Source organism: Zea mays, chromosome 2, assembly GCF_902167145.1.
Source record: "Zea mays cultivar B73 chromosome 2, Zm-B73-REFERENCE-NAM-5.0, whole genome shotgun sequence".
NCBI classification, from domain to species: Eukaryota; Viridiplantae; Streptophyta; class Magnoliopsida; order Poales; family Poaceae; genus Zea; species Zea mays.
In genome coordinates, this window is record NC_050097.1 from 174,246,928 (window position 1) to 174,259,915 (window position 12,988).

General features: G+C 45.2%; 1 protein-coding gene across 2 annotated transcripts; it reads left to right on the plus strand.

The window, feature by feature from the left end:
- The first annotated feature begins 2,296 nt into the window (after positions 1-2,296).
- LOC100037784 (Pti1-like kinase-like) lies at positions 2,297-11,895 on the plus strand. Of its 2 annotated transcripts, XM_008668758.2 has the most exons (8): positions 2,297-2,560; positions 4,461-4,579; positions 5,906-6,153; positions 6,265-6,391; positions 6,504-6,777; positions 10,734-10,866; positions 11,254-11,340; positions 11,432-11,895. In XM_008668758.2, exons 2-8 carry the CDS (start codon positions 4,486-4,488, stop codon positions 11,573-11,575), a joined length of 1,107 nt encoding a protein of 368 aa, XP_008666980.1. In that variant the 5' UTR covers positions 2,297-2,560; positions 4,461-4,485; the 3' UTR covers positions 11,576-11,895.
- The last annotated feature ends 1,093 nt before the right edge of the window (positions 11,896-12,988 follow it).

The following is a 12,988-nucleotide window of genomic DNA, read 5'->3' on the forward strand; positions in this document are numbered from 1 at the left end:
ATCTTAGACATATCACATATGACGTTTTAGAAAAGACTAAATTGGTGAACCAAATATTTGTGTATTTTAATTAATACATTTTTAAGCTCATGTCTTGTTTTATAATGTATAGATCACACATTTTTAAAAGAATACCCTCTTATTATAACCATTACTTGCGACATTTTTGAAAAGCGAACGCTCTCTTCGTTAGACTTTCTTTTAGCTTTACATATGGTGAATGTTGTATGTTATTGAGTGGTGTTTGTTTCTTCTTGTTTGTTTGTGTGATATTCAGTGGTTGATCTAGTAGTTGAGAATCAAGATATATTACGTGGAAGAACCTCAAGTTTTCAATAAGCAATGCAAGTGGACTTCTCCCTCTGCATACTCTGTTTGATCCCAAACAACACATTTAATAAAGTTTATTCTTTTGGATATATATGCATAATTTGACGGGTTACCTATTTAGATAACCTTTCCAACCTTACTCCTTGTTTAACCTGGGATTATGAGCTAATCAAGTAGTTATGCTATTGCTACAACTTAACTTTATGCAGTCACTCCCGCTTATGATATTAATGTTCCAAAATGGTAAGTTTACATTTTTGTTGTTAACCCGATGGTTAAATAAGATCATTGCATATTAATTGGAACATGGAGTGACCACCCGGGAAAACAGTGCTACCATGAGAACTATCATGGCTCTGGTCTTGGCTAAATAACTAGGGAAGTCTTATGTTGGGTGCTGGTCGTGGTCGACCGGAACGGGGGCATCTGGCAGGCTCTTATAGTTCCGGCTCAGGCAGATTGGATACGAGCATAGTTCCCAAAGCTTTACCCTGTAGTCTGGACTATAAGTTGGTTACGGTAGGTGTGCCTTATGCAGTTTGACCATTTCCAGCATTTGCGTAATGAGGACTCTAGGGAGAAGCCTCGTAGTGAGACCCTGGCCATTCACCTTGGAAGTGAATACGGGTCTAGCTAACCCGGGCAAAAAGGGAATCGCGACTCATGGGTAAAGATGCGCCACCTCTGTAGAGTGTAAAACTGATATATCAGCCGTGCTCACGGTTATGAGCAGCCTGGACTCCTCAATGATAATTGAACTTGAAGATGGAAATAAATCGAGATCCGATGATCTGCCAATGGTTTGCTTAAGTGGTTTCACTTAAGTGTTTTTTATATACTCTTATACCTTTGTTTAATGGGAATACTTGGGATTCACACTTATTAGTAAGACAGGTGTTGTTAATAAAATGTTGACCAACTAAAATGCTTACTGCTCAACCTTAGCCTCACCTTATTACCTTGCATTAATTTTTCCCCCACTTGCTGAGCCCCGACCATAAGTGAGCTCACCCTTGCTTAATTTTGATCAGAAGTTTGCAGATGAAGATTTTGATGGTGAACTCCATGGATGCTAGTCTAGTGATACCCCCGGTCATCTTCCTGTGGATGGATGTCCCTGTTTTGCTGTACTTTGATGAATAAAGGTTAAGGCAATATGTATGTTCGAAGTGTAATATGTTAATATAATCGTTATTTACGCTTTTATGCATTGTTCTTTTTGATATATTACACTTGTGGCGTCAACATATGTGTGGAAATAGATCCTGGCACACATATGCTATGCACCCGGCTCTACCCCTTGGAGACGGGTGTGACACGGCACCGCTGCTGGCCTCGGTCCTGCTCTCGTCGCTCCTCATCTCCGCGTCGCTCTTCTTCTCCTCCTCCCGCGTGCTGCTCCTCTCCTTCTCGTCGCTCCCCTCCGCGGCCTCCGTTGAGCCCCTCTTTGTCGAGGCCAAGCTCCGCCAGCAGATGCATCGTTGCAGGTCGTCTGACGTGGAGGCTACGACTCAGCGGGGGTAGAGGGCAGGGGAAGGGGGCGGCGGGCGTGGCGGAGAGGGGCGAGGACCACCGGGATGTGCGAGCGAGGGGAGGACAGAGGCGTAGCGTCTATGGCATGGACAGGTATTGCGGGGGCAGGGCGGAGGGGGCAGGTATGGGCGTCGAACGGAGGCGGGGCCGCGGGGGTACCTGTCGCGGTGGGGGAGGCGGGCGGAGGCCTCGCGAGTGTGGCGGAGAGGGGCGAGGACCACCGGGAAATCTGCACGAAATCTGCGGACGCGGCCGCGCGGTGGGAGCGCAGCGTGGCAGAACACGCGAGCGTGAACGCCTACAATAAGGCCTTATAGAGTAGTATAATAGATAATAGATTATAAATTTATAGTTATTATTTTTATTTAGACTGGCATATCCTTACACTGGCAAATTTAAAATCTCAGCGGCTATTGTCTGCTTCCGCCGTCCATCCATTCCAAAGACAGAAAAAAAAGAAAGGGAAAAAAGGGGGTCTGCTGTGGACTGTGTGGTCCCGCAGGGCGCACCATTCACCCGTCTTCCGCCGAGACACCCTGCACGGCTCGCCGAGACTTCAGTTTACTGGAGCACGCACCGCAGCGTCTCCCCCTTCTGCTCATCCTCCGTCCCTCCGTCGGAAGGGCTGGCGCTAAGGGACGATCCCTCCGTCCGCCCGTCCGTTCGACGGGACCTCGGTTGGTTTCGTCGGTCGCTGGTAAGGAAGCCCTAACTATTTTCTTCCTCGGATTGACTGATTGCCTTTTCGAGTTGAGATTATTTCAGTTTGGAGAGATTATCTCTTTCCACGCTGGTGTGCCCTCGAATCCAAATATTCCTTTCCTCAGGGGATACGTGAATGCTCCTCCAATCCAATCTACTTCGTGGTTCATGGATTTGCTTGCTTGCTTGATGCTATAGTACGGAATATTTTTTGTTAATTTCTTCTGGGATTGGTGGAAAAACCAGAGGTCGCCCGTGGTAATAGCGGTGAACTTGGTCTTATAGTGGATTTTTTTTCTTGGAATCTCCTTCCGGTTACAGAATGTACTGCTCTCCACGCGCTTCTGGAAAAGGCTGGCTGAAAGCGACCCGCATTGCTGCAATCACTCGTTCATTCACCTGATAGTGAGTACTACCTGAAATGGATAACCGCAAACCCTCTCGAACGAGGTACCGGCTCTGTTGAAGTTATTCTCAGACTGCAGTGCTATCGGCCTCGCTATTTATGTGAAGTGAACAAACTCTTTAGCTCACATATCAAATAGGTCTAGCGTTCACCGACTTATTAAATTTATGTTGATAGTACGGACGGGGGTTGTACACGGGTACCTATTGAAAAGATTGATTTCATGTAGCCATGCTGGTTGCGTATGAGGAATGCCTTCTTTCTGTTTCTTTCTGTGTGTGGGCCGACACTACTGTTGGCTGTCGACCTATTAGGGTTAGAGTTGTGAGTCTATATATTGTACCTCATCTCCTATCAATACATGAACCATTTCATAATTCTACATGGTATCAGAGGAGGGTTTCTTCCTCCCACCCCTTTCAGCCGCCACCAGCCCACCCCTCGGCAGCAGAAGCGCAGAATTCTACATCAACCATTCCCCCCTCCCACCCCTCGGCCGCAGAAGCGCTGCCGCTGAGCGCCTCTACCTCGTCTAGGCCTACGCCGCCACCTTCCTGGCCATGGCTCTCTTTCATCTCCCCCTTAGCTGGCCAGTTCTAGGATCGGTGGCGCCATCAACGTGCCCCTTGCCCTCGCCTGAGCCACCTAGCAGCGCCTCTCTCTTCGCGCCTCTCCCATCGCCGCCGTCAACCTTTCCTGCCAGGACCGGCGCTGGAACCGCCCCGTTGCCCTCCCCTTCATCTCCTTCGTTGGATCCGTCGCAGGCCCCTGCTCGGCTGGAACCGCCCCGTTGCCCTCCCCTTCATCCCCTTCGTTGGATCCGTCGCTGTCGCGACCTTCCCGGCCGGATTCCACGTTGCTGCAGCCTTCTTGGCTCGATCCACCGTCCCTTTGGCCGGATCCGTCGTTGTCGTCGCCTTCCCGGTCGGATCCGTCGTTCCCCTTCTATTCTGTCGCGGGCGCGGACACCATGAGCGGCGCAGACGCGTGCGCTGCCGTCGGCCTCCCTGGCGGGGCTCCTTGACGTCCGGACGATCGAAGAAACAGGAAGGTCGGCTTGTCGATGCTCTTTTGTTGTGTCGCCCTACCGATCGTTGACGCTCAAACGTCGACCCCTCCCGAAGAACAGGCTCCTGCTGCGTGTCTCCCGACCACAGCCACCTCGACTTCGGCTAACTCGGCATCCAGGGACTCTAGCCGCAACATTCGCACCATCACGACGCTGCGACTGCGGGGGGATTTCAACCCGTCGGCTCCTACCTTCGGCCTCTACTCCAGTCTCATCGTGTGTAGTGCCCCCGTTGCGACTGCGGGGGATGTTAGACTGTGTGTGTGGGCTGGCACCACTGTTGGGTTGCCGGCCCATTAGGGTTAGGGTTGTGAGTCTATATATTGTACCCCATCTCCTATCAATACATCAACCACTTCATAATTCTACAGTTTTCATCTATGCTAACTGTGTTTTGTCTTTTTGTTGCATGTACCAAAGGGAGGACAGGTGACGGAACGGTGATATGAGGCGGTGGTTATGTTGTAACTGCCACTATGACGTCGAGGAAGATGACCACGCCAAGGAACAGGCCAAAGCTCAGAGCAATAAGACCGACTGTATGTTGCTTGCTTTCAATGCTTGTCTTTGTTTGGTCTTGTGAATTCTGTTATGACTGGGCCAGTTGAAGGCTACGTAGGAACCAACCTTTTGTTCTCTATTTCTCTCTTGACGTTTCATGAGAAACCGGGAATTAGGAATATTCAGTTGTATTCAGTCTGAACTCTGAAGAATAGCTGGAAGCAGTTTTCTGGCCATTCACAGAAAGTTTTCATAATCTTTAATATGAAATTGGATTATTGCTGGGTTCAAACATACATATAAGGTAGATCAAGAATTTCAGATATGACTTGGTCGACTAGCTAGCAACTTAATATATAAGTCAACTATCATAGTGTTTCTCATAGCAAATTAATGCAGAGAAAATTCAATGGTACCATCATAGAGTTTCTTAGTATAATTTTAGGCTGTAGAATACAAGGATACATTTTAGTCAAACATGTAGATAGCAGATTCAAAGAGACCATAATGTTATTTTTTATATAAATTGCTTAGGCATAAGCCATCAGGTGCAAAGATCTCGTAATAGTGTTTGTAGTATCAAATATACACATCTGCCTATACAGACAAAATTGTGTCGGAACCCTATTTCTACTTGTTGCATTTAGGTTGCACAGCCTCCCCCCTGTTCTTTTTTTGTCCTAATTCACTGTGCTGGAAGGTATAGACAAAGAAGTCTTCAAACATGTGGCACCCGATCTTAAAAACAAAATCAGGCTCGCCATATATGTGCCTAGGAAGTCTGCATATACACTACGGGAACGAGATTGTTCTCGCGTTTCCGGAACGGAACGAACGTTTGAACGTGGACAAGTTCCACATTCCCGGTTTCTAAGAGTCAACCAACAAGCAAACATCACATTACTAAAATCCCATTAAATTAATTTAGAATTTTTTTGAAAAAGCACAATTTTTTATAACTAAACTTGTGCAAACTTAAACTAATCTTGGAAAGTTTTATACGAATATATTATTTTGTTTAGTGTCTTCTATTCTCAACCCAAAATTGAAAATTTTAGGGTGCGACAGAACACCATACTACTATGTCATATATGCTTAGTATTGACCAATCTTCTCTTTTTAAGTGTCCCAAGTCACACAATGCTCATACTACATGTTTTTTTGTATCTTGTATTTTTTCCAAGGTGTTATTTGTCTTATCACATGTACACCACCTTTGTTCTCTCTGTTCAGTTTCCAAGCTTTTCTGCTAGAATCTGTTAGAATGATTAATTTTAGACCCATGTATTAAGTCCTTGTGTATCATCTTTTAGTTACATCATTTATACCTTGAGTCTTCACTGATTTAATTTTTACCTTTTCAGCCAAGCAGAAGTCTTCAAAGCCTCCTGGTAGTCAACCTGAGCCAGAGTTCTCCCCTCCTACAATTGATGTCCCTGAATTGTCTTTGGATGATTTGAAACTAAAGACTGATGATTTTGGATCAAGTGCTCTGATTGGTGAAGGTTCTTATGGACGAGTATATCATGCCACTTTGGACGATGGGAGACAAGCAGCAGTTAAAAAACTTGATGCATCTGAAAATGAGCCTAATGATGAGTTTCTCAAACAGGTGGGCACGGACAACTAGAAGCTTCTTGATTTGTGTTCATATTCCTCATACATAGTTAATAATGTTGGATGGGGAAAACATGAAAAAATAGATATGTTCTCTGTGTTGCAGGTCTCACTGGCATCAAAGCTAAAACATGAAAATCTTGTTGAGATGTTGGGTTACTGTGTCGATGGGAATTACCGTATACTCGCATATGAATTTGCAACCATGGGTTCGCTTCATGATGTTTTACATGGTAAGACGTTAAACATCCAGTACCCTTTTCATGTCACATGTGCACACATTATATTCTTTAGGATGTCATGCTCATCTGTAATTGACCTGCATCATATTCCTGTATACAACAGGAAGAAAAGGCGTTCAAGGTGCGCAGCCTGGACCTGTACTTGACTGGATGCAGAGGGTCAAAATTGCTATTGAGGCTGCAAAAGGTATAGAATATCTGCATGAAAAGGTTCAGCCTTCAATCATCCATCGGGACATCAGATCAAGCAATGTACTGCTGTTTGAGGATTTCAAGGCAAAAATTGCAGACTTTAATCTTTTGAACCAAGCACCAGATATGGCAGCTCGTCTCCATTCAACTCGTGTATTGGGGACTTTTGGATATCATGCTCCTGAGTAATTGTTTAATACCCTTATTCATAATAATTATCTTCTTTCATTTTCATCATTGTTAGTCTGACTGCACCTTTCTCAGCTCAACTGTAGCTTTCTCTTTCTCGAACACGTAGGAGAATTGCGTATCATTATATTAAGAAGAAAGAAAGGTCTAACATAGAGCGATTACAAAGCGTTCATACCTTGAACTTATTGTAGCCATGGTTTTTAAGGCGTCGCCTAGGCATCCAGGCGCTCAAAAACTCTGGGCGTCCACTGTCGCCTTGCAAGAGAGAGCTTGAAGGAGAGGGTGGCGGCGAAGGCTTTGGAGGGAGCTCGAAGGGTAGGGGAGCGGCGCTGGAGGGAGATCAAAGGGGTGAGCGGCGCAGCTGGAGCTGGAAGTAGGGAATCGGGGCGGCGACACTGGAGCTGGAAGCAGGGCAGCGGCATGAGGAGGAGGGTGGCGACGTGAGGGAGCAAGGCGACTGACGTGAGGGATATAGATGAGAAGTAGGTCAAGACATGTATGGGAGGGATGGGCATAATGGGCTGAGGTGGTGGGCTGGCAGGCCTTTTTCCCTTCCCCTTCCTCTTCTCTTCTCTTTTTCTCCCTTCTCCCTCCCTCACGGTTTTCTTTTTCTCCCTCCATCCTGCTGCCATTTTATTCCTTGACATGATAATAAGGCGTCGCCTAGGCGTCCGGAAGGTGGTGGAATGCCGCACCTCGCCTTAACACTTTAAGAACCATGATTGTAGCTTTAATGTCTGTTTGGTTAAGCTCTGATTGCTGCCTTAATAATTTTATATTTTTTATAATGATTTAACTGGTAGCTTGTGCAATTGTGCTCATGTTATTAGCTACTACTACCTCTGTTCTCAAATATTTGTCGTCCGCTAGTTCATTTTTGAACTAAATGACGATAAATAAAAAAGAACGGAGTACATCTTAGCATTCTTATCTGGTTGATTGCTATGACAACAGGTAATTTTATTTGTGAAATATGTAAATGGTACTTTTGTTGCTTAAGTTATCATGGTTCAAGCTTTCACAAAAAGGTTATCATTGTTCTAACTTACTATGTGGCAGTTGGGAACATGGTTTAAAAGGCGGCTAGGCGGAACTAGGCGCCCAGCCACCGCCTGACCGCCTAGGCGACTTAGGCGGGCGCCTAGGCGACGCCTTAGTAGATGTTACAAACAGCTGTGAGCTGTTATAAAATACCAAGCAACCAAACAGCTGTTACAGCTCATAAACTAGAAATCATCACAAATTCACAATAGCATAATAATGGATATGAAATAGCCACAAAGTAGTTTCTAAAGGAACAACAACAAGTCACAAAATTTAAAACAACACAATACCAAATGTCCAAATCTGAAATAGCCACATAGATAGTTTGTAATGGCATAATTAATAGTAACTAGCTGCAGTTAGTAATGCAGCAAATATGCTAAATTGCTAATGCAATCTAGCAATAGCTACTCTCCCTGTCTCCCGTCGCACAGCTAGCACAGCAGGCAGCGAGCGTGTGCGGCCAGGGAGCAGCAGCCGCGCCCAGCAGCAGCCGCACGCAGGGAGCCGCGCGCAGGGAGATCGCGCGCCCAGCAGCAGCCGCACGCACGCAGGGAGCCGCGCGCAGGGAGAGCGCGCGCCCAGCAGCAGTCGCACGCGCGCAGGGAGAGGGAAAGCGCGCGCAGGGAGAGAGAGAGCGCAGGGAGATTTGCCGCGCACCCAGAGCAGCAGCCGCGAGCGCGCGCAGGGAGAGGGAGAGCGCGCGCAGGGAGAGGGAGAGCGCAGGGAGATTTGCCCACGGGCGCGGCGCTGAAATTTCCGCGCGCACAGTGAAAGCCCAAAACAAAACGCACCTAAGGCCCAGTGCAAACCCTAGCCCACTGCAAACCCTAGTCTAAGGCGTCGCCCAGAGGGGAGAAAGGCGTCGCCGCGACGCCTACCGCGCCTAGGCGGACGCCTACAGCGCCTAGGCGGACGCCATAGTCAATGGCACCTGGGCGGCGCCGACGCCTACCCAAAATTGTCGCCTGGACGCCTAGGCGTCGCCTAGGCGACGCCTAGGCGACGCCTTTTAAACCATGGTTGGGAAACACACATGCATGCCAACAACTGAAGGAACCTTAAAAAAAACAGATTGCAAACACATTATGTACAGGTAGCCTATTTGAAAAGACAAATGGTAACCAGTACTTTTGATCATTGTGTTGAACAGAAAATTAAAATTGTCTATGTATACCAAATACCATGGTCACAAGGAACATGGAACACACCAACACCATAGAAATTTCCTGCATAAATGTAGTATGGAGCACATACCCGGTACTGTGAATCAAGTGAAGGACTGAAGGTCAATTTATCTGGTAACTGTAGTACATGCTAGTCAATCTTTGGGTCACATTTCTTCCTGCAGTCATTTAAGCACATAACTACAAATAAAAACCTGTTGCCATCTTTTGTTTTCCCTCGCCGTCATCTATCTGCATAATTATTACATATCAATGATGGTTTCTACTTTCTTATGAGGATACATAGAAGTACAAGTACTTCTAACACTTGCACTAGCAAGTATGCTGATTTATAACATTACTGTTTTTGAAATAGTTAGTTCCATTGAAAAAGCCAGACTTATGTCCTTGCAACTGTTTTTGAAATCATTAGTTCCATTAAAAAAAGGCAGACTCATGTCCTTGCAAGTTGCAAGGCATGAACCCATGCATGTCACCAGTACTTGGGTTGGCAAGGCATCAAATTTTGTATGTAATCAGCTGGGCAGTGTTTTACTTGTGTCACTTGGTTACCTTTTTTTCTCTTGAATGCCAAGAAAGAAGAGGGGGGGGGGGCAGTTCCCTACACACCAGAACAGACTAGATATCACCTGCTGCCCAAAAACATGACCCCTACAGAACTGTTTTAACCCAGCAGATCATCAACCCGGAGGAAGGTAAGAGCTTTGGCTCCAGCCAAAGACCGCATCACCGCCTCCTCCTTAGCAGCCCTAAGAGCAACAACCAAACTAGGATTACAACCATCAAACACACATATTCCTATGCTTCCAGATGGTCTAGGCTCCCAAGATCACCAAAGAATTTAAGCCTTTTCTCACTTGATCATCCACCCGAGAGCTGCTATTCTTCCATCAATACTAAAGGCCAAATCCTCATGTGTGGGACACAAGTCCTGCAGCCCTACACATCTAAGGAACTCAAACCAGAACTGTTTGGCAAAAACACAAGTGACCAACAGATGGTTGATGGATTCTGCCTCCTGGTCACATAAAGGACATTGCTTTGGATGGTCTAATCCACGCCTCTCAAGCCTGTCGGTTGTCCAATACCTGTCATGTTCTACTAACCAAACAAAAAACTTGCATTTTCCGGGAACCCAAGATTTCCACACCCTTTCTGCTGGCCCAAAAGCAACTGAACGTCTGAACCATTGAAGAGAGCTCTATGTCGAGCTCGATGAATAGTCACCGAAGCTGTAAACTTCCACAGATGCCAGTCTTGCACACCAGGCTGAATCACCATATCCTCAGGCTCCTCACAGAGATCCAAGAAATCAGCCAGGACCCTGATCCAGAGCGCCCCTCTTAGGTCAGCTAACCATTGAAAGTTAGGGAAAGCATCCTTGACTAGTCTCTTGTTAGCAAAGCGACTGGGCACCACATCAAACACGGCAGGATCAATTTCTTTGAAGCATTTCCCCCTCAGCCACCTGTCCTTCCAGAAGAAAGTATTGGCACCATCTCCCAGCTCGGTGATAACTGCCACAGACATCAAATTCTGAACCATGGCACAGTAACATAAACTAATGATAGTATACAGCAACATATATCTACTAAGATCAACGATTTATGTTGCAACATTGTACTGAAAATAGTTTTTTTATGCATGATCTGTAGAAAAAAATATTTGAAGCTCTGGTTTTCTTTCCGCCTTTCTGAATTTGGAGCTACTTGGTACAGGTATGCTATGACTGGCCAGCTGACACAAAAAAGTGATGTCTACAGCTTTGGTGTGGTTCTTTTGGAACTTTTGACTGGAAGGAAACCAGTAGATCACACAATGCCTCGAGGTCAACAAAGTTTAGTCACATGGGTAAGTTATTTTGCTAACTTACATTGGAGAATGGTTGCTTATGTGTTGTTGTGCAGTAATACTACTATTGCCATACTGACATGGCTTCACAAAAATAGCCTAGTTACTGGATACTGCTATTGTCATACTGACTTGGTTTCTCAAAAGTAGCCTAGTTGTTAGATGTTACTTGAGTAGAACCAAACATAGGCATATCAATCCACTCGTGGGTTCTATTTATCAGCCAATTAGTATGTAGGCACCAAGTCTTACTGAAAGTGAGAACCGATCCTTATCTGGTCAGAGGTCAGGTGTTGTTCTTCTGTTAGAAACCCCAGAAGTTAGATCAGAAAAAGGTAGGGAAGTATTTATTTCTGACTTCTATGTACATTTCTTTGTTTCTTTCAGGCTACTCCAAGGTTAAGTGAAGACAAGGTGAAGCAATGTGTAGATCCCAGGTTGAAGGGAGAATATCCTCCAAAGGGAGTCGCTAAGGTCGACATTTTACCCTTCATACTCGTCTCCGTGAATGATGTTTTTACATTAATTTGGCCATCTTTTATTGATGTAATCCCTTTCCTTGCAGCTTGCTGCAGTGGCAGCTCTATGTGCACAGTACGAAGCAGAGTTCAGGCCCAACATGAGCATCGTTGTTAAGGCGCTTTCGCCTCTCCTTCAACAAAGACCTGCACCAACCACCGAAGAGCCAGCTCCACAACCTGGGAGCTGAAACCAGTCACATGTGATGGGACCCCTAGGCATAAGCCATCTCCGCAACCATTCAATCAGCACATTCTATAAATCATTGAGAGTATTTTGGGTATTTGTTCTGTAGCGTTCTCAGTTGGGTATAGCATACATGAACTTGCCCCTGCTGTTTGTGGCCACCTAGTTCGTGGCTTGATGTTGGCGCCGCACAATGGTATATGAAGTTGGTTCGAAGTTTTTTTTTACCTTCTCTATACCAATACCAAGTGACCAACTGTTTGTAGGTTTTCATAATTCGCGGCTTGAAGAATAGATGCAGGATGGTCTGGATTTTTTTTTGTCCGTGGCGTGGTGTTGCTGCCTGACCTACGTGATGTACTTCCTCTCTTCCAAATCCCAATTCACCTTTTCTTGTTCTAAGCTAGAATTATCAAACTTTGACTTGTTTATATAAATATATTTATGGACGTCTACAACAGTATCAAATGCAAGAGTTTGGAGCAATATATATTGATATCTAAAATGGTAATTAAGGTAGTGTTTGATTTCTGAGCCAGTTGGGAGAGTTGGGATGGAAAGTTGGGATGGAGCATGGAGTGGCTCTACTAGGGGTGATAATGGATCGCGATTTAAATGTTAATTCATAAATTGTTAGGGCTCTTAATTAATTTTAGTTTAAAAATGAATAGGAATAGAGTTTGATCCTAATCCGATCCTTAAAATTTAATAGTGTAAAATTTAGAGCATATTACCACCCCTATGCTCTATGTTAGGGAGCAGTTTCGTCCGAGAGATTTTGGAGAGTTAGATGGTTCAACATTAGAGCATATTTTTTTAAGAGTCACTCTACCCTATATAGAATCAATCCAAACAACAATAATTTAGGAGTAGAGTGTCTTTGCCCCACCATATTTAGGAACCAACACTACCATGCAACTAATTGGAGGTCCCTAGCGCTACATCACCTCCAAATCTCTAGCCAACCTGGACCTCAGTATGGCCGCTGAACGCAAAGTTTTGCAGGCTAGCAGGCTAGTTTGGGCTTAGTTGTGAACGCTAATATTGAGTCGGTGGTTTTAGTTGTCATTTGTTGTCTTTGTTTGGATGGTTGCGCTCAATAGGTCTTCTAATTATTTCTTGATTTGTTTGCATTGTTAGGTGTCTTCACTCAGATCGTCTTTTTGATCCGGTTATGCCCTTAGACATCTTTGAATCATTTCTTGATTGGTTTATACTTTGCGGTGTCTCCGCTCAGATCGTTTTCTTAATCTGGTTGCACACTTTTGCATCTTTGAACCATTTCTCGATTCATTTACATCAAGAGGTGTCTTTGCTTGGATCGTTTTCTTAATTTGGTTCTACTCTTAGGCGCCTTTGAAACAATTCTTGGTTCATTTACACCTTTAGGTGTCTTCGCTCGGACCATTTTCTTGAT